Source organism: Podarcis muralis, chromosome 1, assembly GCF_964188315.1.
Source record: "Podarcis muralis chromosome 1, rPodMur119.hap1.1, whole genome shotgun sequence".
Taxonomy (NCBI): Eukaryota; Metazoa; Chordata; class Lepidosauria; order Squamata; family Lacertidae; genus Podarcis; species Podarcis muralis.
The window spans coordinates 4,594,323-4,618,146 of record NC_135655.1 but is presented as its reverse complement, the minus strand read 5'-3'; the positions used below and the strand labels follow the sequence as shown (position 1 = coordinate 4,618,146).

General features: G+C 45.0%; 1 protein-coding gene across 1 annotated transcript; it reads left to right on the top strand.

Annotated features, from left to right (window-relative positions):
• The first annotated feature begins 303 nt into the window (after window positions 1–303).
• On the top strand, window positions 304–23,824 carry STYX (serine/threonine/tyrosine interacting protein). The gene is made up of 11 exons (XM_028723092.2): window positions 304–754; window positions 6,180–6,212; window positions 13,110–13,163; window positions 15,066–15,163; window positions 16,590–16,650; window positions 18,420–18,456; window positions 19,307–19,346; window positions 19,437–19,487; window positions 21,135–21,207; window positions 21,968–22,052; window positions 23,303–23,824. Exons 1-11 carry the CDS (start codon window positions 698–700, stop codon window positions 23,371–23,373), a joined length of 660 nt encoding a protein of 219 aa, XP_028578925.1. The 5' UTR covers window positions 304–697; the 3' UTR covers window positions 23,374–23,824.

Sequence of the window (23,824 nt, the reverse complement as noted above, 5' to 3'; positions counted from 1 at the left end):
CCCATCCCATCCACAGCCCGTTCCTAGGGCCACGCCCCCTCTCCCTCCCCGCGCTGGTTTCTCTCTGCCACGCCCACTCCTTCTACGTCCCGCTCCGAGTGCGCGCGCGCGCTCTCTCTCTCTCTCTTTGCCACGCCCATTCCTTTTATGTACACCGCTTCCTAGGGCCACGCCCCCTCCTGCCCGCTCGGGTCTCCTGTGCGCCCCGCCCCCTCCTTTTACGCCACGCCCCCTCCCCTTTTCCCGGCCGGCTCGCCTCAGCCAGCGACAGTTGGTGCCTGAGGAGGAAGAGGAGGGGGCGGCGGCGGCGGCGGCGCGCACGGGCGGAGCGCGCGGGGCTCCTGCGAGGGGGCGGGGGCAAGAAGGAGGGGAGGGGAGAAGCAGCGGAGTAGCGGCCGGCCTTCCCTCAGACCGACCGACCGAGGAGGAGGAGGAGGAGGGGCCGCCGACCAAGCCCAGCCAGCGGCATGGCGGCTGGGCGCGAGCCGCCGCCGCCGCTGCTCCCGCCGCTTCTCTCTCCTACCTCGCCTTCTCGCTTCCCCGCCGCCCTCGCCCTGGCCGCCTCCCGCGCGCCGAGGCCCGCCGCCCACCACGACGTCCTGCTCCTGCCCCACTGACCGCCTGAGGGGAAGGAGAAGAGCGCCTGAGGGAGGGAGAGGCACGAGGGGGAGACCAGAGACGCGCCCCCCCCCCGGCCATGGAGCTCGCCAAGCCGGTCTTCCCCGCGCTGCCGCAGCCCAAAGAGGACTCTGAGGTGAGCTGGGGGGGGGGCGGCGACGAGGGTCTTCTTCTCCCCCTCCTCTCCTCCTGCCCGCCTCCCCCCCCCCTCCCGACGCCTCAGCATCTCAATGGCTGGAATCGGTCACTAGGCGGGCTGCGCTGTCTTGTCCTCCACTACTTGCACACACACACACAAGACACACACACGCGTCGTCGGAAGGGGGGGGTCGCTTGCAATGGGGGGGGGCTTCAGGAACCGACCTTGATAATGGACTCCTCCCACCCTTGGGTGTCTGGACTTCAAGGGTTCGCCCCCCACCCTCCTCCCGTTTTGGGGTGTGTGTGAATTCGGGGAGACACGTTTCTCGGTTGGGGCGTGTCGCGTTGTGGTTCATCCAGCGCCCCGTGTTCCTACGTGTGATTGTGTGTGTATGTGTGCATATGTGTGTGTATTTCATATGTTCTCTCTTCACCCTATTAGATCTGGCGTAATTTTTATGCCACACCATTGTGGCAGTGCTGGTGTGTGTGTGTGTGTGTGTGTGTGTGTGTGTGTGTGTGTGTGTGTTTGGAGGGGGGAGTGGTTAACATTTTGTAGCCTGCAGCTTCTTTTGGGAAGTCCCACAACTCATCTCCTTTTTCCATTCTGCCCTGAATGGGTGTGTGTGACTCTTCACACTACATGGGTGCATTTGACTCAGCATCCGTTTACTACCAAAAAACGGGAGAATACAACAACGCCGCGTAAAGAGTGATGTTCTCTTTCTTCCACCCTATAATGCTGGTTGTGGGTCAGGGCTTGAAGTGACCAGGAAAGAGGTATTGGGGTCATGCAGGATGGTTAGATGAAAAGGTAACCCCGGTCGATGTGTAAAAGGAGATGCCCATGTTAGGGATCCTTGGGAAATAAAGTTGCCCATAACATAAAGCCCTTATGCAAATCTGTGGTTTGTGTGCAGTTCTGTTTGCCTCGCCTCAGAAAGGCTATTGTGGCACTGGGAAAACTGGAAAAGGGCAACCCAAATGATCAAGTGGCTGCAGCAACTCTCCTATGTGGAAAAGTTGTGACATTTAAGGCTTTTTAATTTAGAGAAAAGGCGCATAAGAGGGTCAAAAAATTACGCATGGTATAGTGAAATTGGATAGAGAAAAGTTTTTATACTCTGTGCCAAAAACAAGGGTCATTCTGCAGAGCTAAATGTTCAATATTCAGGACAGGTAAAAAGAAGTACTTCACACAGTGCATATTCAGTTGCAGAAGTCACTACAATAAGATGTGATTATCAATGGCTACTTTTCATCAATCAGTACAATGCAACAGCAAAAAACACGTGCAATTCTAGCCTGACAGAAGTAGTGTCCAGATCAAGGAAAGAAATTGTACCACCCTATTCTGCCTTGGTCAGAACCCACCTGGAGTGCTTTGTCCAGTTCTGGGCACCATAGTTTAATGAGGATATTGACAAGCTGGAATGTGTGCAGAGGAGGGCAACCAATATGAGCAAGGGTCTGGAAACCAAGCCTTACGAGGAATGCTTGAAGGAGATGTTTAGTCTGGAAAAGAGGGGACTTGAGAGGAGATATGAGAGCCATCTTCAAATATCTGAAGGATTGTCACATGGAAGATGGAGCAGGCTTGTTTTCTGCTGCCTGGGGGTGGGGGTGGGGGACTCGAAAAAATGGATTCAAATTACAAGAAAGGAAATGCCAACTATACATTAAGAAGCACTTTCTGATGGCAAGAGCTGTTCAGCAGTGGAAAGGGCTACCTCAGAAAGTGGTGAACTCTATATCATTTGAAGTTTTTAAATAGGGGTTGGATGGCCATCTCTCGAGGAATGTTTGGTTGTCATTCCTGTATTGCAGGGGGTTGAACTACCCTTGGGATCCCTTACAACTCAACAATTCGATTATTCTATGATGGCTGTGCATTACTAGAGGCAGTTGCTGTGCTCATGTTGCATTCATATCCTGCTGGCAGGCATCCCAGAGGCATCTAGTCGTCCTCTGAGAGTAGAATCCTGGACTAGATGTGCCTATAGTCCCATACAGCAGGTTTTTGAAGGTCCATGTTATTCAGTCCTTCACCCTAGAGAATTCCAGGGTTTTGTCACTGCCAGCATCCGTCTCATTCTCTCCTGTTTAGCTGCTTCTACCTGACAAAGGCTTATTGGGAAACCTTACCCAGTGGTGTGTACCTTTGCTCATTCCTACTTGTGTTTGTCAGCTGATAGATTTATTAATTCTCTTTTTTTCATCACCTTATATATTACACCAAAAGCAAGTTGCAGGGCAGTAAAATGCCCGCCTGCAATAAAACAGCAGACAATAAATATAATAAATCCTAAGTGGTGGTCTTAAACTTTATCTCATGTACAGCCCCACTTGGTGCTTCCTACTGTTTCACACACCCCTATGCGCAAACAATCATGCTGTACTTCATTTCTATTTTTAGACTCTCCCATTTCCTTTCAGAATCCAGAATGATCTTAACTGCTGTTTGTTTTACCATCCCTGTTTAGCAATAATTGTGCTTTGTAAGGAATGTAAGGTTTTCCCCATTGCCCCAACTCAGTCAGCTGTGTGATGTATTAAAGTACTGGTACTTTTAAAAATTATTGGGGGGGGGCACACAGAAAATGCTCCTCAGCCGACATATCTTGTGAGGGGACAAAAGAAAAACAGAAATTAAAATCAGTGTTCCAAATTTGCCAGGCGCATTTTGCGCCTGACTCTTGGCCACTTGCGACCAAGTGAAGCTGCCTGGGCACCAGGATGGTGCCTGACATGTCCACCATCTGGAGATGCATGCCTGGGGATCATGGGATCTTGACTGTTTTCACACACTAATGCCGCATCCTGTAGAATTCTATCCTTGATATTTTACCTACATAATCAGAACGAATTTCAGGAACCAAAAAGTCGTACAGTGGTGCCCCGCAAGACGAATGCCTCGCAAGACGAAAAACTCGCAAGACGAAAGGGTTTTCCGTTTTTTGAGTCGTTCCGCAAGACGAATTTCCCTATGGGCTTGCTTCGCAAGACGAAACGTCTTGCGAGTTTGTTTCCTTTTTCTTAAAGCCACTAAGCCATTAATAGCCGCTAAGCCGTTAATAGACGCTAAGCCGCTAATAGACGCTAAGCCGCTAATAGCCGTGCTTCGCAAGACGAAGAGACTTGCGGAACGGATTAATTTCGTCTTGCGAGGCACCACTGTATTGAAAAATACGATTTTCGAGCCATCTGGCCCAAAAATGGCAACTTGACATTCCGTTTTGGTGACTATAACCCTGGTTTAAGGAGCTATTTGGTGCCTAGCTAATATTGAGTTTCTAAGACTGATTAAACTATAGCCCAACCTTTTAAACCCTGTTTTAAAACCAGTACATTAAATTGTGGAAAGCTTTAAAATAGATGCAGGATTACTGATTTTATTGGCTATCCATCCTTTTTAGTTCTGCATCAGCTGCAGTCCTGAATAAAGGAAGAGCGGGTCTATGCTGAGCATGTTGCAATAACCAAGTCTTGAGGTTTTAAATCATGAATAGCAGTTGGTACATCTCAGTCTGGGGGGAAAGCCCAGCAATCTTCTCATCTGGAGGTGCTGGAGAAAAATGTTCTAAGCCACTGTTGCTATTTGAAGGTCCAGACACAGCAATGTACCCTGGAGCTCATAAATAGAGGAGGTAAAATTATAAGTCCTCCATGCCTTCCAATTTACAGGGCTTATAATGCATCATTACTGTCATATAGTTGGGATACAGAGTCATTCATTTTGTCCACATCACATTTGAACCATGGTAAGATGCTGACTTGCAGGTACTCTTGGAAAGAATCTGACAAGACCACACGCCTATACTGTGTGAGGCATATATCTGGGCAGGTTTTATGAAGTTTAGATTTTTCAAAATGGAACCAACTCCATTTCAAAGGCATGAGATAAGCAGAACTTTATTAAAACCTAAAAATATCATTTTGGAGTGACAGATTAAAGTTAGTATTTGTTCAAATTGAATAGTGCAGCTTATCCAATTGTTAGATTGCAAACCTGTTGTGATTGTCCACCTTAAATTCTCTAAGACACCATAGCCTGTTGAAGTATTTAATAAATATGTAAACAAAGAGCGGTAATTGGAATTTGCATGATCTGCATTTAACTGTAATTCCCCTTTAAAATACACAATCATAGCAAATGCCAGAATTCTGTGAAAGCTCATTGGTTGGACAGACCAGAAATAGTGAATTTGTAGCAACAGTATGAGTAATATTTAATGCATGTGCTTCTAAATCAGTGTTTAGCAAGATATGTTCATATTTTAATATGAAACCAACAGCTGACCACTTGCACTTAACTGTTGTTCGTTCAACACTTTCTAGATTTGTAAATATTCTATAAAAAGCAGGCTGCCAAATATCTAGGATCAAACCAGCTTTTATTTGGCATGAAAGTATACCTTTCAAAATGCAAATAGGTAAAAACTAATGCAGAGGAGTTAAATAAGTCTAGCAGTTCATTCTGCATGTCTCCTGCTTCTCTACCACTCCAAAAGGAGCTGTCAATGTTACGCCAGAGCCTTGTTGGAATTGATGGCAGCTGTCTGTCTCTAGACAGTGGAAGAGTGTTCCATTGTTGGAAGACTGCAGAGCCTGATGTGGCTGCAGAGACCTATAGGGGACAGACATGTTGCAGCTGGGGCAGATGAAGGTGTCTCGTTTCTGTGTCTCTCTGTGCTCTGCTGCGGACTGTGGAGTTAATGTTGCCAGTCTTCATGTCATGTTTGCAGACATCTTGGTAATGCAGAGTTGGTCTGCAAACAGGCAGAGAGCTCCCTATAGAGCACGTCCTTGGGGAGGAGAGTTAAGAATGTTGATTTCAACAGACAAAAATCAGCACTTGATAAAAATTCTTGCTGCTGCTCTTGTCATTTCTAACAACTCTTAGATATGCTTTTTGTGGCAGCTAGCACCCTTGACATTACAAAACTTCCACTCTGGGTAGTCTTTTGATTCCAAGCACACTTAAATGTTCTGTTGAATCTCAGAAGGCCTTTTTGATGATGAAGTAAAAGTCTGTTTGATGTCTGAAAAACATGTCTATTCAGGATCTGGAATTTAACTGAATAAATGTGTATTCTTTTGCTTTGCCTATATAAAAGTTGTAATTTGCAAGACTCCTTTTTGTTGACAGTCTGTGGAGTTTCTGCTAGTTTTTATGTGATTGAAGCTATAATTCATCATTCACTATTCAAACTGTAATTATGATAATGAGAAATATACACAATTTAACATGTTGAATAAGATGTAACTTAGATCGTGTTATATATGTGTGTATCTTTTCCACCCAGTTCAAAGACTTAAAAACATTGCGTCTACCAGATTTTCCTTGAAAAACAGTTGGTTCTCTTAAGGGCAATACTGAAAATGATTGTTAAGTGAACACTGCATTTTTCTCTCTCTAGGACTGGACATATCCGATGAGAAGAGAGATGCAGGTATGGCTGTTTCTTTTAATCAAAGCTTGGGAAACTGCCAGGGAGATATAGTCCATCATGGCCCCAAGCCGGCTGCCGGACTTCCATCGATCTCCCGTAGCCAGGCAGATCCAGCAGTTAGCGACACGAAGCCTCAGAAATAGATTGCCACATTCCAGGCTTGTGCACACTGTTCTTTATCAGCAGAACCACAGCCAGAAAGCTTGCACCGTAGAAGAGAGCATAATTTACAGACTTTATTTAGCGTTGAACAGAACAAAGAGAAAACATGACCGTTCTGTGTCAGTGTCTCTGACCGACTGAAATCGAAAGGAAACAGCAAGCATAAACATCCTGTAACAGGAAATACGCAGACTCTGTGACTCACAAGCCTGCTCTCTCTTAAGGTGGAACGGAAATATCCTAACATCCTCCCCCTTTCCGTGTAACCTGTAGTACCTGTGGTTCACCCAATTGCAACCTCTGTGTGTAAACCTTAAGTTGTTCTTTGTTAACAACCTTAGACAACAGATCAGCAGGAATTTCATTTCCTGGCATGTAGGACACCCGAATCAGTCCTTTCTGAATACACTCTCTTGCACGATGTAGCTTAATCTGCAAGTACTTGGTTCTTTGCTTGCAACTCTCGGAGTTCAGCAAAGCCAAACATGATCTATTGTCTTGATACACTTGTATAGGACATTTCACAGAAACCCCGATGTCCTTAAACAGTTGCATCAACCATTCACAATCCATGAGTGAAAATGACAGAGCATTGAGTTCTGCTTCACAGGAACTTAGGCTCACTGTTGTTTGCTTCTTGCACAACCAGTCAAACAGGCAGTGGTTGTACATGTAGCATACTCCAGAAGTGCTTGTACCATCTGTGGTGTCACTTCCAAAACTTGCATCTGCAAAGATTTCAAGACCTCCAGTCTTCTGACTGGTGAACCTCAGCCTGTAGTGCATAGTCCCTTTCAAATAGCGGGCTATGCGCTTCAGAGCTTTCCAATCCTGAACCGTAGGATTGTTGGCATGTCTGCTAAGCAGATTACAGCTTACAGCTATGTCAGGTCTTGAACATCTGGCAATGAAATTCAGCTTGCCTAGAACGCATCTGTACAGCGTTGTGTCAGAAAACGCTTCAGCAGTACTGTCTACCTGGTAACCTGTCACCATCGGTGTGTCTGCTGGGTTTGCATCAACCAAATTCAACCTGGTTAATACATCAGCAATTTTCTGTGTTTGGTGTACCAGAAAATTACCTGCTTGGTCCTTCTCCACCTGCAGAGAAAGATAGTTGGATACCTCACCAAGATCCTTCATGTCAAAGTGCTCCTTCAGCTGAGCTAGGGTGCTTTGGTAAAAAGCCTGATTCTTCCAAAACATCAGAAGATCATCAACAAAACATAAACAATACAGTTTGTTTTGCCCCTCCTCCTTGACAAACACACATGGATCAGCTTTGCCCTGGTGAAAACCTAGAGAAAGCAACGTTTCAGTGAGTTTTGTGTTCCAACACCTGGCACTCTGCTTAAGACCATACAAAGATTTCCGCAATTTACAGACCATTCCCTTCTGTATCTCCATCCCATCTGGTGGAAGCATGAACAGCTCTTCGTTCAAAATCCCGTACAAAAAAGCTGTATTAATGTCATGATGAGAAACATGCAGTTTCTCCTCCGCAGCGATTTTGAGCATCAGCCGAATGCTCTCATATTTGACTGTGGGTGAGTAGGTCTCGTGGTAATCCTGTCCTGGTACCTGTGAAAAACCTCTGGCAACCAATCTGGCTTTGTGTCTGACAACCTTGCCATTCTGGTCTGTCTTGGCCTTGAAGACCCATTTGCTGCCAACCAGTCTCATACCTGGGACTACCGGTACCAGCTCCCAAGTTTGGTTCCTGTTCAAGGAATCAACTTCAGCCTTCATGGCATTAAGCCAAGGCTCAGCATCTTTAGAGGTTAACTCCTGAACCTCTTTGAAGCTTGAAGGTTCCCACACCTTCTCTGAGCTACTAAGAACAGCAGTTGCTGTCTTAGCAAACTCATCAGCATACCTCTTAGGAGGTCTGCCTTTGGTCGCCCTTTCAGACCTACGTACTAGACGCAAGTCTTCTGGACTCATCTCCTCTTTCTTAGGAGAAAAATGACCAATGGTGAACAGTGGTTCTTCCAGTTCATTGTCAGACGCATCAGATGGTCTGACTGAGGCCTTTGCACTCTTGTAGTCTGCTGTGTCATCACTCTCACTGACATCAGCAGCAGCGCCGCCCACTGAACTGGAATCCGAACTCTGATCATCATCATCATCATCCTCATCATCATCATCCTCAGCAGCTTCCTCAGCTTTAGCTGCTTGCTTGACATCACCTTCATCCTCCTCTGGGTAACTCTGGAAAATTCCCACATTTCCCCCCCACTTAGGATTGTACTCAACACTCCTTGTGAACTTTATGGATTTAGAGTTAGTCATCCATACCCTGTATGCACCTTTTTCGTACCCCATGAACAAACCATGTGCCCCACGTTTCCCAAGCTTGTTGGTTTGTGGGGTGCGTACCCACATGTCAGAACCAAAAATTCTCATGTGTTTGGTGTTGGGTTTCTTGCCAAACATCTTCTCATAGGGGGTACAACCAATGGGTGATGACAATCTGCGATTAACGGAGTAAACCAGATTCCCCAAAGCCCCCCCCCAAAACTTATCAGGGAGATTGGCATCATGCAACAAGGTTTTCATTCCTTGCAGCAATGTTTGATTTGCTCTCTCCGCAAGCCCATTCATCCATGGCGATCTGGGGGTTGACATGTCATGCTGGATTCCCTTCTCAGTCAGGAAAGCTTCAAACTGCTGAGAAGTGAATTCCCCGCCCCGATCGGTAAAAAGACAGCCGATACGTTTACCGTGAGCATTCTCCAACCAAGCACAGAATGCCTTAAACTTCGGAAACGCTTGCGATTTCTGTTCGAGCAAAAACACATGAATGTACCTAGAAAAAGAATCAATTAGAACCATGAAGAACCTTGCTCCTCCTAAAGAGGGCGTAAGTGGCCCAACCAGGTCTGCGTGCACTAGCTGGTAGGGCTTGGAAGCCTGCCTGCTAGACTCTTTGCCTTTTGGAGCAACCTTCACCTTGTTCTCAGCACAAGATACACATTTCATGTGATATTTACAGGGTTTGATGTTCAAACCCTCAACCACCTCTGGCATCTTGGCCAGTGCCTTCCAAGAGAGGTGACCAAACCTTCGATGCGCTTCATGAATGCAACCTGCATGAAGAACTTTGTTAGTTTGTGCAACACAACAAGAATCAGCATTAGATACAACAGCAGTGTCATCATAAGTTATATGGAACAAACCATCCATAAACTTTGCATGCAAATAGTCCTCTTTGCCTTTACTGATGACACAGACGCTCCTCTTGAAGGAAATCTGAAAACCACGTCCAGTAAGCTGCGGGACGCTCAACAAATTGCTTGCAGCTCCAGGAACATACAGAACATTACTGATGGTTGTATGCAAACTTGCAAGTTTCACAGTCCCTTCTCCTGCAATTTGCAACGTCCTTCCATCAGCCAGGTGGATCTCACCTTCCTGAGGCTTGAAGGAGATAAAGAGGTGCCGATCCTTTGAGATGTGGCGGGTACAGCCCGAATCAACAACAAAGCTGCCTTTGGCTGTTGGAGCAGCCTTCACAGCAAGCAAACCCTTGTTTTCCACTTGCTTGGGCTTTTGCAGCTTGCCCCCCTGCTGCTCCTGGCCAGCAGACGTGCCTTTAGCCTTTGGTGAAGCTGTGCCAGCAGACATAGCTTTGTCTTCCACTGGCGCGGGCTCTTCACCCCCCTTCTGCTTCGGGCCATCTGCAGACGCCTGTTTACCTTTGCCTTTCCGGCCTCTGCAAAGGCGTTGACCTTGGTTCTCACGAGAAACAGAGCTCTCAGCTGCTGACTCCTTGGCTCCCCCTGGAGGCTGGAATGCTGCCTGGGATGACATCACAGTCTGCTCCCCCTGCAGCTTGCAACCGGTGCCCTCAGCATCCCTGCATACACTCGCATTCTGGGAAACAGCTTGGACCTCCGATGCAGTCAAACTCTGGGCTGGGACAACTGAGTTGTGAGCTTTCATCAAAGCATACCACATTCCACGTGCAGTGGTGTTGCCAGCCAGCGTCTTAATTTCCTCAAGAGATACGGATAAGACTATTACGTCAATCGCCTTCGAATCATCGGCTTTCCATCTCTCTGTCAGAGGAACTGGGGGGGCCTCACTCACGGTATGCCACACCCTAAACTGACGCAGCAAACTCTCACACCATTTTGCCCAGGTTTCATAATTCTGCCCATGTAACTTAAGGCATTCAGCATTTGCCTCAGAAGCTTGGAAAAACCCCATTTCCAGCTTTCTGCTTTAGCCGTGAGTCTTTTTTTAACTTCAGAGACTCCTTATCTTGGCAGCCATTAATCACGATGCCTTTTGGCTCGGCTCCCAGGCCAATTAAGCCTTGCCGGAGTTCAAAGGCTCCGTCCGAGGTAAAACAGAAAAGCCTCTGCTTTCGCTTTTCACATACCTCTCAAACGCAGTCTGTTGCAGCTTTACTCTCCTGTAGGTGCTGTGAATCTGGGCCCGAAACCTAGTTGTTGGGAAACTGCCAGGGAGATATAGTCCATCATGGCCCCAAGCCGGCTGCCGGACTTCCATCGATCTCCCGTAGCCAGGCAGATCCAGCAGTTAGCGACACGAAGCCTCAGAAATAGATTGCCACATTCCAGGCTTGTGCACACTGTTCTTTATCAGCAGAACCACAGCCAGAAAGCTTGCACCGTAGAAGAGAGCATAATTTACAGACTTTATTTAGCGTTGAACAGAACAAAGAGAAAACATGACCGTTCTGTGTCAGTGTCTCTGACCGACTGAAATCGAAAGGAAACAGCAAGCATAAACATCCTGTAACAGGAAATACGCAGACTCTGTGACTCACAAGCCTGCTCTCTCTTAAGGTGGAACGGAAATATCCTAACAAGCTCCTGGTTCATTAGATACTTGATGGTGGTGGTGGTGGTGCTGCTGCTAGGGTTTAGCAAAACCATATGCCCTGAGACACTCAGGTGTGCTGCAGAGGTACACTGGGGACAATTGCTCTGGAAACACCCAAGAGAAGACTTGGAATGACAGGACTAACACACAGGGATACTTGTAATTCCAAGTGCAGTTTTGGGCTACCAAGAGATTTGTTACCTTCCTTTTTTGCCCTAGACTCACACCCAGTTTCTCTCATTCATCTAGGCATTGTCTTGCATTAATGTCCAGTTGAGAGAGACCTACTCAAGGTCCCCAGATCTGTGACCTTCCCTTTCCTCGCTGTCTTTTTGGGCCTTGTGGGCAATTCCCAGCCCTAACCTTCCTTCCAAAAATGGTTGTCTCTGCTATCTTTGCTCCTGGCCAGTTGGCTGCTCTCTGCACATATCTGTCACTCATTCTCCTCTCCACATGTTCCAGGAGCCTGCAGGGGCCACTATTTCTTTGTTTGGAAGTTGCTGTTTCTCTCCTGGTCTGTGGACAGTAGGGAAAGCTGATGCTCATGCTGTAACACTCACTGAATTTGTTCCTAAATTTAAGAGTAACACAACAATTCTGTAGGTTGCTAAGTACTGGTCATATTTAGTGAAGGGAGAAATAAAGTGAATTTGTCTGGATTGGCAGATGCCTCAGCAAAGTAAAATTAAAATGTTAATAGGCTGTTGCAACTCCCTCCTAAACTTGCAGTTTGCATAGGAAACTTCCTAAATTCTAAGTCTTTTTTCTGGATAGAGAACACTAACAGGGGAAGCCCTCATGATTTCTTGTAGATGTAGGCTTTGTTCACAAGGAGTGGTTTGCATGGCATGCAAAAAATTGGCAGGAAAAGCTCTTTCTAGCATTGAGATGCAGTGAATTATTGTTTGCTTGTTGGATTTTCATGTTAAGCAGCCAGAAACTCTCCCAGAAAAGAGAGTACACCTCTTGTATTGCAGGAACCTTGAGAAATAGTTAAGTAAAACAATCCAAATGGCTCAAGTAAGCAAGCCGCATACTGGGTATTGGAGAATCTTGGTTGTAGGTTATCTAGTTCAGAGTGATGGTAAGGTAGTATCAGATGAGGAGGAAGCGATGCAATGAAAAAGTGGGGTGGTACGTTAACCTATGTGTAAGATCGCACATCCTTTTCTTCTGCATTTAGCATAGAGCAACTATACTGTCAGTGATGTGCATTTATCTCAGTCCTGTTACATTCAAACCTTTGAAGGCTTTGAGAAGCCTTTGAGGATTACAGGCAAGAGAAACATTCTAGTCTAGAAGGAGCTGGTGTGGGAGGGAAGCTTGAGTTGCAGCTTCAGTGAGGCAAGACAGTTCCTGGAATCTTATTCTGGGATATTATTACCTTGGCGGCAGGCAGCTCCCTGCTGCTTAGATTTTTCTCTCCACCTCTCTGTCACCTCAAACTTGTTCATGTTTCTCTCTCCCCCTGCTCTGTTTCTTAGGCAGAATATACCAAGTCATTTATCAGCAAAGAATAAATGCCTTTCTCATAAACCGTTTAGTATACTGTGCTTGAATTCTGTTAGTCAATACCAAGAAGTGTGCTTCTGGTTTTCTCTCTGCCATTGTCCTTTGCAAGCTTAGTGGGTGGCTGGGGATTTTCTCACCTCCTATGTTTCTGTTGTGCAAGATTCCCTCGTAGCCCCAGTGCCAGCAATACTGGAAAAAGTGCCCATTTCTCAGGTAAAACCACAGAGCTCTTTCCAGATCCCATATATGCATCCAGTTAATGCTAGTGTAATTAAACTCTGCTGCTAGTGTTGGTCTTGTGTAGCTTCTAACAGATTACTGAGGTAGATTGAATTTTCATTCCTCTCTTTCTCTCTCCTTTTTTTAAAGGAAATTTTACCTGGGTTGTTCCTGGGCCCGTATTCTTCAGCTATGAAAAGCAAGGTAGGTGTGTCTTTCTAGAATATTTTAATGCTGGTCACTGGTGCTTTTTTCTAGGGGAAAAAGGTACAGGAACTAATCTTGAACAGACCTTGTACTAGTAGTACAGGGGACTCCCAAATTAGACGGTGGTTCCAGGCCCCTGCACGCGTACCCAAAATTGTATATAATGGGGAGCACACTGGAGAGTCCTAGTGGTTCAAAGAGGAGACAGAGCCCAAAGAGGTCCCAAAGAGCCAGCAGAACTGACATGCAAGGAAGTTTCTTCCCTGCGTGTCAGCTCTGCATGTCTAGAGCGCAAATGGTTGCCCTGGCCAAACTAAGCACCTTGGCCACATCATCGGTCCTTACTAACTAAAACTCATCTAACATAACAATTACACGGTTCTCTGGTACCTCTCAAGGTTCATCTGCTGTACGTGGAGTCCCGGTCCCAGTCCCGGTGTGGATGCAAATGATGTTATGATCCTCAAAATACTTTGCAAACAAGTCACAGTAAACAGCCGTCAGTTCTGTCACCTCCTTTGGGGCAGACTAAAAGGCCCTGCACTATCTAGAAAAACTCTGCTGGATGGCTCAGTTAGGATGCAATGGAGACCGCAAAGCATACTTTCTTAGCTGCCTTCACTGCTGCTGGGTAGGCCCATTGTTCAATTGCATTTTACTGGAATTTTCCTCCACTCGTGTTTGAGCAGTGCCCCAATTTGTTTCCTTAGCCTAAGCTCTGGAGTACTGTGGGGAGCCAAATGGGCATAATGAAGAGGGAAAAGGCACTCAGGGTGATCGTGTCAACGGCCCAAGCCCTTTGGGTGTTCCAGAGGCCAGCAAGGGCTTTGACAGGAGCGCCAATCATATCAGCTATCTGGAAATTCTTTGGATCCATCAGCCTCCTAGGGCAGACTATCTTAATAGGTCCCCCGCCTCTGCAGAGGAGAAAAAGTGTTGAAAGCTTAATCTCAGCAGGAAGTGATCTGCCCATGAGAAGGAACTGGTTTCAATATCCCCCATTCTTCCTGATCACCCTCTTCCTGTCCATTTCTGTGCCACTTATAATATAAAAAACTTAAGCGGTATTAAAAAAAATCCCTAAAGCTGCAGTAGACCACTATGCCACTAATGGGTGGTGGTGGTTGTTTGGGGGTGTTATTGGGTTGTTGGTTTCATTTTAATTCTGTATTTTGTGGTTTTATATTCTGATTTTATTTTGTCAACTGCCCTTAGACCTGCGGGTATAGGGCGGTATATAAATTCAATAACAACCACAATAACTTGAACAACAACAAATTTTACAAAAATACAGTTACATATAAAAATCTTACATTAATACACAATTATTGATACATATAAACCAATACAAATTCCTTCTCCTTGATTGTCATGTGTGAATTTCCCCCCGTAACATTTTAATTTTCTACTGTTTGCTATTTGGACTCTGCTTGAGGAAAGACAGAGAAAGGTGTTTTAAATAAACAAACTGCAAAATGCACACTTTCTGACACAACGTTAATTGTCTTTGAATAGAATTACACTATTGATGAGCTGCACCTTTGTGCCAACCCAAAATGACCAGAAGCTTGTCCAGCCTATTTTGAAAGGTTCAAATGAATGTGGAAAGGAAATTCCTTCTGAGTTTTTGTCAGCTTTAAACAAAGTCACCTTTTTAAAACAAAACCATACAGTAACTTTTCAGGCTTCCGGCTTGTTTTACACTGGCCACAAAAATGAATTTGTTGTGTGTGTTTGGTTTTAAGCTATCATGGTCTTGCTGAACATTTTAAATATCTAAATATATTGTCTTAATAAAATGTCTTAATAAAGCTATTAGCTAGTCATAATGCAATATTATTCTCTTGTTTGTATGCTAGTTTAAAGGAGCTTTCACTTTTTCAAACATTCATTTTGCAGCTACCTATACTTCAGAAACATGGAATTACCCATGTAATATGCATACGACAAAATATTGAAGCGAACTTTATTAAACCAAACTTCCAGCAGTTATTTAGGTAAGTAACCTATAAATCAATGTTGTGAAAATACGTCATGTTCAATGTGTGCTTGTTGTGCTAGTGTAGTTTTCAGTCTTTACACTGCAAAGCAAGATCGCAGGTAATGCTTAAACGTTTCAGTGGATCGCAATAGTTGGCAGGTATATTGCATAGCGTGAATGTCAGAAAGACAGGTGCAAGAACTTCTTTGTGACTTCCTGTGAGGAACGAGATTGCTGTAAGGACAAGGCAAAATGCTTTGGGGAGGAAGCAGGGCCAGTGAGGGGTGTGGCTGGAGCATTCCAAGGGCCAGATAGAGAGGCTGGGGTGCACGTTCGGCCCCCATACCTGAGGTTCATCATCCCTGACATAGTCCTTCCCACAGTTGCACTGTATTCTTTTCAAACGTGGCTGAAAGTGATTCCTGTTGAACTTGACCAAAACTGGTTTCAAAGACAGGAAGCCTAAGGACCAAACTACAGTGGTACCTCGGGTTAAGTACTTAATTCGTTCCGGAGGTCTGTTCTTAACCTGAAACTGTTCTTAACCTGAAGCACCACTTTAGCTAATGGGGCCTCCTGCTGCCGCCGTGCCGCCGGAACACGATTTCTGTTCTCATCCTGAAGCAAAGTTCTTAACCTGAAGCACTCTTTCTGGGTTAGCGGAGTCTGTAACCTGAAGCGTATGTAACCTGAAGCATATGTAACCTGAGGTACCACTGTACATGTTACACCGCAGCTGCATGTGGCGATAGCCCAACCAGGGTTGCTCAGCTGGCAGTACGACTTCCCTCAGTGAAATGAAGAAGGAAGCAATTTTCAGCTATTCCCTTTCCCCTCCGCAGCCCTCCATGCGCCACCCAAACTGCTCTGGAGAGTCCGCCAGCCTTCTGGAGCAGGGAGCTACAGAGGGGGTGAGAAATCATTGAGAAATTCTTGCCCCCTTTTTCCACTGACGGGGCAAGAATGACAGTTGGATACAACCCACAGAAAGCTGTCTTAATGATAATCTAGATCAGTATTTTCTGCTTTGACTGGCAGTGGCTCTCCCATGCTTTCAGATAGTCTTTCCCAGCCCTGCTTGCCCTGGAATGCAGATCAGTCTTTAGAGCTGTTTTGCAGCAGTGAAGAGAAAGGAGGAGAGAACCTTACTCTGCTAGTAGTTTTTCTCCTGAAATTCTCCTGAAGTCTTGCCTCATAGGTTTCATGAGGGAATTTTGCAACAACAGAGAAGGGGTCATTTGGCTATCGTACATTCCGTTACAGAACAATATGTTGGACCTTTTAACTTTTATATTTATATTATATAATATATATAATATTTATATCCGCTTCAAATGATAAAAGAAACATTTTTCAGGCTGGGTGTTAATGTTCTAGAAGATGAGAATGTTATGTTCTAGAAGATTCTGGTTGTGTACTTAACACACTTACTTTAATTGTAGGTATTTAGTCTTGGATATTGCAGATCATCCCATTGAAAATATAATCAGATTTTTCCCGACGGTAAGTGTTTAGCATGACTTGTGAGTTAAACTCTTTCATCCTAATATCTTTCAGAAATCATGTGAGCAAATGCAGCCCAATGTGCGAGTGAAAGAGAAGAAGCAATCCATCTTTGAAGCAGTTCAGCTAAATTGATAAATAATTCTTCCTGCAATGTCCACCTAATTTAATGGTCTTGTGGATAAGCCCCTGACTGGTAGTATTTCTGGTTGCCATGGGTACAGTCCTCTGGGAAGTTCTCCTGCATAAAAGTGCTTTTGCAGGATTCCCTTTCATTTTCGCATGCCGGAGAAACTTCCCAGTGAATTGTACCCATGGTAACTGTCATATCAGATATTAAGGGGGACGGGGCGCGGAATGCAATTCTCAGCTCAAAAATGGCTGTGTCTGCTTGCTATTCACTCTGTGCAAGATATCTGAGTTGCTTTCTCAGCATCTGCCTTTTAACTTTGTGCACTTTGTTCTCTCCTGCCCCTTGGATGGCCATTGTCCATGGCAGCAGGCATCTGCCGAAAGTGCACTCCATTGACTTCTTGTGAACTGTTGGTAATGGACGGAGCCTCTTGAAATGGCTATGCGGATGTCTGAATACTTGTGCCAGGCCAAGCTGGCTAGGGAGTTTCATATTTCTAGGCCCCCTTTCTGCTGCTGCTTCAAGACAAGGAGAACTAAAAATCTTAATAAAAATAATGAGCTCTCCATTCTGCTGTCCCACCCCTACAACATCTTAACAATAATTATGTTAGGAGAGCCATGAGGAATCCCCCCCCCCACTTCCGTTCTGCCCTGTTAAATTGCCATGTCACTTTAAAAACTTTTTAATGAATCTTGGGTGTTAATTCTGGCCATAAAACTGAGCACTGGAAAAGTTGTTTATTTTACATGTTTTTATTCTGCTTTTCCGCTAAAAGTGCCCAGGGAGGCTAACAGCAGAAATATGGGCAGTGATAATTTTGCACGTGTTCGTTTGTGCGTAACTGCCAACGTGAGTGCCGTTTTTGGCCCTGGAAGAGGGCAGAATGGGGTTGGGGGCTGGCTGTGCCATGACTGGAACGCAACCCCTGCACAAACGGGGAGTTGCCTGTGATACTATCCACAATAAAAATGATAAACAGTAATCAGAATTCAAAAGAAATGCAGTAGCTAAAGTCATTGTTTAGGTTTTGGGGTAGATAAACATCACTGGTAGCCTGTAACCCAAGTGCTGTCAACATTTTATGAGCAGTTTAAATCTTCACACTGTATTTTTCTGGCCTGGCAGGAAATACCTTGATTGCACACATCCATGAGTTACAAAACACATCTTTCCGCTTGGAAGTGTTACTGTGAGAATGTTGATGTCCATAGCAAAATATAAATATAACTAGGGCTACAAACACCACGTATGGGAATCTAGTTGCACCTTTCAGGGCCTTTGAGTTGCTGTACACTGGATTCTGAGGAAGTAGTTTTAAACCATTGCATCTGCTGCTATCAATGTAAAGCAACTTGAAAGCAGCAGGTGTTTTTAGGGTGCTTTTTAAAAGCAGGTGCATTTAAGCATTTTTTGTATTGGCGTTCTGTTAGCAAGAATACAGTATAAAGATGAATATCAATGGTTGCTAAATGTTTTAAGTCTTCATATTATAAATCTTTTGGGGCCCAAGTTATTTACAATTTCCTTGAGTGCATGATACTCTAGAACACACAAATAGGCTGCATTTGCGTTAAGAACTCTTTGAGATGGCGGTAATTGGAACGGAATCTGTGTCTGTTATGTTTTTCTTTAGACTAAGGCATTTATTGATGGGAGTTTACAAACTGGAGGTACGTATGCTCACTCAGCTTGCCTACCTAATTTACCAGATGCTTGATACAAATGTGTTGCTTTTTTAGCTACATGTAAATACAGATGAAGGGACGCAGGTGGCGCTGTGGGTTATACCACAGAGCCTAGGACTTGCAGATCAGAAGGTCAGTGGTTTGAATCCCCGCGACGGGGTGAGCTCCCGTTGCTCGGTCCCTGCTCCTGCCAACCTAGCAGTTCAAAAGCATGTCAAAGTGCTAGTAGATAAATAGGTACCGCTTCGGCGGGAAGATAAAAGGCGTTTCCGTGCACTGCTTTGGTTCGCCAGAAGCGGTTTAGTCCTGCTGGCCACATGACCCGGAAGCTGTACGCCGGCTCCCTCGGCCAATAAAGCGAGATGAGCACCAGAGTCGGCCACAACTGGACCTAATGGTCAGGGGTCCCTTCACCTTTACCTAAATACAGGCTGGGGTGGATGTAACTGGTAATACAGTCCCTCTTGTGAATGCTATAAGATGTGTAGTGATAGTTGGTGCCACCTAGTTAAGCCTTACTGGCCAGATTCCTTGGAGGCTCATTGGGGTACATACCACATAGCAGGTAATGCGGAAGGAAATAAAGTTCCTGAGGCTCGGACTCTGCTTCCTGCTTATATGTGTTTTAAGGTGTTTATGCTGATTTTGCTACTGACTGTGTTTGGCTATGCTAATGATTTAAATTAATTTTAATATAAGAAGAGCCCACTGGACGTTACGTGTTTGGATCTTGTTGAGGACTGAATGGTGGGATATAAACTAAATAGTACAAATAATACAAAATGCCTGTAAAAGCTCCGGCTGCTTTGTGTAAAGCAATTCTTTTCATTCTCAGGAAAAGTTCTTGTCCATGGGAACGCGGGGATTTCTAGAAGGTAACAAGGCTCACTTATTTTAAGAAAATATCCCAAAGCATGGCTGACATATCTTAACCTGTTTTTGTTGGTTTGTTTTCTGTTTTTCAGTGCTGCCTTAGTTATTGCATATATTATGGAAACATTTGGAGTGAAGTACAGGTACAGAAGTGATTTTAAACTGCTTTCCGTCCCTTGGAGAGGATATTGGTCTTCAACCGCTGAGTTATGACATGGCCAAAATGGGAATCTTGAGTGATTCTACTGTAGAATTGGAAGGGACCACGAGGGCCATCTAGTTGTAGTTTGTTGTTAATGCAGCTCTCCATGTCTAGTGACTAGCTGAGTGGGACCCTGCTTTACAACAAGAAGGGATTAAAAACAGTTGTACAACTTGATCACCTAAGTGTTTCAATATTGTGCAACTTTTTCAAAGGAAAAACTGCCCTAAAATACTGCAGACTGAAGTTGGCAATACAGTGGCACCTCTGGTTACGTACTTAATTCATTCCGGAGGTCTGTTCTTAACCTGAAGCACCACTTTAGCTAATGGGGCCTCCTGCTGCTGCCGTTGCCGCACAATTTCTATTCTCATCCTGAAGCAAAGTTCTTAACCCGAGGTACTATTTCTGGGTTAGCGGAGTCTGTAACCTGAAGCATATGTAACCTGAAGCGTCTGTAACCCAAGGTACCACTGTAACAGGCCTATGTGCCTGTTGTGTTCTTTCAGTGCCAGGCCAAGTTGTCCCTTCTCTCTCCCCTTTCTCAGCCTTTGTGATGGTGGTGGTTGTGACACTTGCTACTGGTGCTGTGACCTCTCCCAGCAAAAAGACCAAGATCTTTGAGTGAAAGGTGTGCATGTTCCCTCTGCACAGAACTTGCCTCCAGTACTGATTGCCTGCAGTATGCTCATGCCTTGTTACTCCTCCATCGCCACCTCAGCTGACATAGAGTGCAGTGCTTGCAGTACATCTGACTTTGGAATGACAGCCAGAGAGAAAACAGGTCTTGGATATGCTGTAGGGCAAGGGAATTCTGGGGCTGAAACATCTGTAGAAAATTCTGATCCCAGTGAAGAGGGAGCCCCAGCGATGGCCTTATTACAAAGGATGGAGATGCAGTGAGAATTTCTTAGGGGTAATGGACTCTTGGGGATAAAGATTGGCTATGTGGGTCATCTGTTTCATGTTTTAATAGAGAACTTTAAGCCTGAGATAGATGAGGTTTGTGTGATGGGTCTCAAACAAGTGAGCTTATGCACAATAACTCTGTCTTGGTCCAGTGAATGGAACATTTAGCCAGGGTCCCTGGATTTAAGTCCTACTTCTGCCTGGGGATCATTGTATTCTCAGCTTCAAGTCCCCATCTGTGAAATAGGAGTGGCACTCAACATGGGACTGTTGTGAGGACGAAGACGATGAGTGGGGTGAGGTTTGAGTTTCAGTTGGCCTCTTCACATCAGCAGGCCTCGCACAACAGATGTTCCCATTGAGTTGGCCCTCTGTTCAGTGTTTAATGCTTATAACATAAATTTCACATGTAACAGCAGGGTCAGTTCTCAGCATCTTCTATAAGGAAAACCTGTTTGAGTAACTAACTGGACCCAGTTGTTGTTGGCTGTAAGCCTTTATGGAGTTAAGCAGGTCTGGGCATGACTAATTCCTGAATGGGAGCCCTTGTATGTCATTCTAAACTTTTTGAAGGCAGAATACAGGCATAGCTAAACTGAAAGTAAATACCAAAAGAATGAGTCAGAAACCAAATGCAAACTGGTATTAAAGATGAAAATGGAGAATCTCTTTCTTGTAGGGATGCATTTACATACGTCCAAGAAAGAAGGTTTTGTATTAATCCCAATGCTGGATTTGTTCATCAACTTCAGGTAAGTTGTTTTCCTACCTGTTGATGATGTAGAAATATGATATTCATACTGATGGTCTGGCCCTCCCCAAGTATCTGATATGCATTGGCTTAAATGAAAAACTTCATTATATCTTGCCGGGCTGTTTGGGGTGTTCATTGGTACATTACCGGTATTTGGCCTTTTCTATCATTTTGTTTGCTTTGATGCTGTACTGAGGATGTGAGCAATTCTAACAAATGTAAAATATGTAAAACAGAAGCATAAGATACCTAAAATTAATGATATTTAATAAACAACATCAGCTTTATGTTGATAACCACGTGGCCGGTGTAGAGCAGTAGGTCTCAACAGCAGGGGTCTCTGTGCCTTACATGGCTGAGCTTGAGGCAGGTGGCATAAAATCTCTTTGAGCCACAGTGTCCAAAATTCTCTCAGATGCCCCATTTCTGCTCTGCTCTGGTAGACCAGAACAAATAGACCAGGTGTACTCCTGGTCCATGTTGACGCTTGAGTAGCTCACTGGTGCCTGCCCTAAACAGTGGGTGTGGCTTTCTGGAATTGCTCAGGTCAGCCAAATAGAAGCAATTACTTTTATCCAGAACCACTCTTCCTCACCTCAGTTTCTTGCAATATTCCAGCCTTCATGGCCGTAAACATTTATGTTCCTTTAGCTGCCCTCTCGTTCTTTTTATCCAGGATCCCAGTGTCAGGTGAATTCTTGCCCATTTGTACCAATCCAGTCATTCTGTTGCTGCTTCATTTTTTATTTTATTTTTAGGAATATGAAGCCATCTATCTAGCAAAGTTAACTATCCAGATGATGTCTCCTCGGCAGCTGGAGCAATCACTGTCTGTCAGTACGGGTGAGCATATATTTCTGTGTAGCAGGGGCGGGGAAACATTTTCAGCCCAAGGGGCACATTTCCAGAGCAGTCACTGCCAAGCCTGCTTTCTCAAAGATTTGCATTGTAATCCCCTCTAAACAAAGGGAGAAACCTTCCTTTCCGCAGGGAATTCCAAGCAGACTACTTCCTGAGTCAGATTTGTATGCAATCCCTTGCTAACTGCTACCTCTGCCCAGAATAAAATAGGTAGTACTGGCGGTATGGACATCGTCTACCCTTCTTCATGTACATGTATTTCTCCCAATACAAACCCCTCCCTAATTAGGAAGGTGTATGCATCAAAACGTTATGGGACGCGGGTGGCGCTGTGGGTAAAAGCCTCAGCGCCTAGGGCTTGCCGATCGAAAGGTCGGCGGTTTGAATCCCCGCGGCGGGGTTTCTCCCGCTGCTTGGTCCCAGCGCCTGCCAACCTAGCAGTTCGAAAGCACCCCCGGGTGTAAGTAGATAAATAGGGACCGCTTACTAGCAGGAAGGTAAATGGCGTTCCGTGTGCTGCGCTGGCTCGCCAGATGCAGCTTGTCACGCTGGCCACGTGACCCGGAAGTGTCTTCGGACAGCGCTGGCCCCCGGCCTATAGAGTGAGATGGGCACACAACCCTAGAGTCTGTCAAGACTGGCCCGTACGGGCAGGGGTACCTTTACCTTTACCTTTATGCATCAAAACGCCCTGCTAAAATGGGGTGGGGGCACATTGTTTTAGCAGCAACTGTCAAGGTCAAATTACCAACTTCTTGATGTCCTGTGATTGACAAGCATGCAGCCCCGCCCACCTGTCAAATGTGCCCCCCTAGTCCATTTCTGATGAGGTTCTGGCCTGTGGAATCGAAAATGTTCCCCACGCCTACATCCAGAGTATAAAAACTACCACGAGAAGCTACGAGAAGCTGATAGAAACCAACCTGGTTCATATTTGATTAAATCTATTTGAACTTCTGCAGCAATCCCTTGAAACTAAATAATCTTGTAATACATGATGACTGAAATGAGTTATTTCAGAAGTAGGAAGAGAAGCACAGGGAGACTGGCTGTTAACTCTTTTTGGATGCTTAAAATGGGCAAAACAAGGATAGAAAAATTGGCTTCTAATTGGCATTGTGCAGCAAAAGGAAAATGTTTTGTGGAACAGGTCTGGTTCCACTCAAACCATTTTGGAAAGCTTGTTTCTGTCCTCTTAGCCACCTTCTCCACCTGCCCCACCTGTTTTGCAGGAAGTCTGAAACGAACCCATGAAGAGGATGAGGAAATCAGCAATATGCAAGCCGCAGCTCAGAACGGTTGACACCAAGGGCAGCACTCTGGACTTGCTGGCTGGAAATTTCTATTCATGGCAGCTGCTAACGTCAGCAAGATGAACAACCAGATCTATTTTTTATATATATAAAATGGGAGACGAGTCCAACTTCCTTATGCAAACCTGCCCCTCCAGTAGCACACCAGGCAACACGGTTAAGGGTATTGGATTCCTTGACTGACTAGATGGCACTGATTGTTTTGCTCCTTTTTTTACACTTTATAGTTTTACCCTAAACCAAGACTTTGGACTTGCAAAGAGGTATTATTGCAATAATGCACTTTTCATACTTGAAATTTCTTTATTTGTATTGATAAAGTTATTACTTAAACAAAACGTGGGGGGAATGGTTTGTTTATAAAGTTATTTGTGTAATTTATAACAAGAGTCTTTAGTAAAAAAAGGAAAAGAATGAAAAGAAACAACTTCCTAAAATTCA

Excerpts from the sequence above, each read along its gene's own strand:
- STYX (XM_028723092.2), top strand. The coding sequence starts at position 698 with ATGGAGCTCGCCAAGCCGGTCTTCCCCGCGCTGCCGCAGCCCAAAGAG. Across the intron at positions 755-6,179 it reads AGCCCAAAGAGGACTCTGAG|GACTGGACATATCCGATGAG; the intron begins GTGAGCTGGGGG and ends TTCTCTCTCTAG. Across the intron at positions 21,208-21,967 it reads GATTTGTTCATCAACTTCAG|GAATATGAAGCCATCTATCT; the intron begins GTAAGTTGTTTT and ends TTTTATTTTTAG.